The 1,874-nt window shown below is 42.4% G+C and overlaps 1 protein-coding gene across 2 annotated transcripts in view; it reads left to right on the forward strand.

The window, feature by feature from the left end:
* Commd2 (COMM domain containing 2) overlaps positions 1 to 1,866 on the forward strand; it is a 17,192-nt gene extending 15,326 nt beyond the window's left edge. The window contains exon 5 of one of the 2 annotated variants that reach the window (XM_004637776.2): positions 1,535 to 1,866. In XM_004637776.2, coding sequence (XP_004637833.1) covers positions 1,535 to 1,732 — 198 coding nt within the window. In that variant the 3' untranslated portion in view covers positions 1,733 to 1,866. The remainder of the gene's footprint in view (positions 1 to 1,534) is intronic. The other variant, XM_023722823.1, reaches the window with a different exon arrangement.
* Positions 1,867 to 1,874: the final 8 nt, after the last annotated feature.

The raw sequence follows: 1,874 nt of genomic DNA on the forward strand, positions 1-1,874 counted from the left end.
TGTGTGTGTGGCCAGCTCAGCCCACCAGGGGGCGGGGCTGGCTGGCATGTGGTGCTGGGGGATTGAACTGCGGTCCCTGTGCTTTGCTTGGCTTAACTTGTTCTAAGTAGGTGCTTTAGACCACTGAGCCATCTCACCAGCCCTGTACATTTTTCTTTTTAGTTTTGATATGTTATTTTTTCTTATAACACCAGATGATTTTATTATACATTTTGAGTACTAAATCTTTTTATTCATATACTTGTATTTTTTCCCAATTTATGGTTAGTTTTCATCAAAGGTATTCTTTATAGAAAATTTATTGAAGTTAACATAGTGGTATAGCTTGAATTGAGATGCCCTTCCTCCCCAAAGCCTTGTGCAGTCATAGGTGAGGCTTTTCAGTGGTGGCTAGAACTAAAGTACGTGATGCCCTGGGGGTGAGTGCTACCCTTTGGATGAGTACCCCGGTTAGAATGTAAGGGACAGAAAGAAGGCTGCCTACAGCTGCTTTGATTGCCTGCTTTGCTGCCTCCTGCCTGCCGTGCCAAGCCATGGCTGTTTCTCCTCTGTGATGCCTCTGGATGCCTCTGCCTTCACACCCCACCTTGGAGCCAGCTGACTATGGATTGAAACCTCTACAAACTATGAGTCAGACCGGGAAGATGGCTCAGTGGAATAAGCCCTTCCTTGGCAAGTGCAAGGGCCTGAGTTCAATCCCTGGTTCTGCCAAACTATGAGTCAAAATAAACTTTCCTCCTTTAGCTTTGGGTGCCAGGTATTTTGTCTCAGCAGTGAGAAAAGTAAGACAAATGTATCAGTTTTGCCTATATACTTACTTTATGCATTTTGTATATGCATATAAGAGTTTCTAATGTAAATTTTTTAAGGTATATGTCCTGTACCATAAAGTTCATGTATAGTTTCACTTTTTCTCTCCAAAGTTTTCATTTTATATGTTTGGTACAGGCTCAGACTCAGTGATCCTCCTGATTTCAGCCTCCCTAGTGCTGGGATTACAGGTGTACACCACCACGCCCAGTCTTGGTGGCAGGCTCACCACACTTGGAGGCAGGGCTGGCACGGCATGTGGTGCCAGGGAATGAACCTGGTCCCTGTGCTTGCCTAAGCAGGCGCTTAGTCCATGGAGCTCTTTAACGGTTTTAAAGTTTACTTTTCTAAAGCACCTGCTTAGGCAGAGCACAGTGGCCAGGTTTGATCCCCAGTATACTGTGCCAGCCCCACCCTGAGAATGCAGTGGAGACAGGGTATGGTGGCATGTACCTGTAATCCCAGCACTTGGGAGACTGAAAACAGAAGACTCACACTACAAGTCCAGTCTATGTAGTGAGACCCTATAGACTCTGTAGACCCTGTCCTAAATACAGAAAAAAATAAGATTAAGTTTACTTTTCATTTTGAAGTCTATGATTCATCTTAAATATGATTTTTGTATATTTTTTTATTTTTTTGATTTTTGTGTATTTTATAAGGTTATGGAATATTCTACATGGTCATTAATAAGTATTATGCTCTTATTCCATTTAAAATCAAGCTTGCAAGCAGAAGTCTCCGGCAACAGATTAAACCAACAGTGACTTTCAAGCTGCACCTTAATCACAATGGCGAGCACAACACCAAAGTTCTGCAGACAGACCCAGCCACCCTGCTTCACTTAGTTCAGCAACTGGAGCAAGCCCTGGAGGAGATGAAAACAAACCACTGTAGGAGAGTAGTCCGCAACATTAAGTAGTTCCTGCTTTAAGATATTACGCCTTTAAATCATCTTTGAACTGCTGATATGTAGGAATTACTTTCCAAAGTTAATTTTTTGTTAATTGATGGTGATGTGTATAGATTCCCATCTTTTACTGTTCACAGATACTGTTCACATT

Source organism: Octodon degus, unplaced genomic scaffold (assembly GCF_000260255.1).
Source record: "Octodon degus isolate 3935 unplaced genomic scaffold, OctDeg1.0 scaffold00093, whole genome shotgun sequence".
NCBI classification, from domain to species: domain Eukaryota; kingdom Metazoa; phylum Chordata; class Mammalia; order Rodentia; family Octodontidae; genus Octodon; species Octodon degus.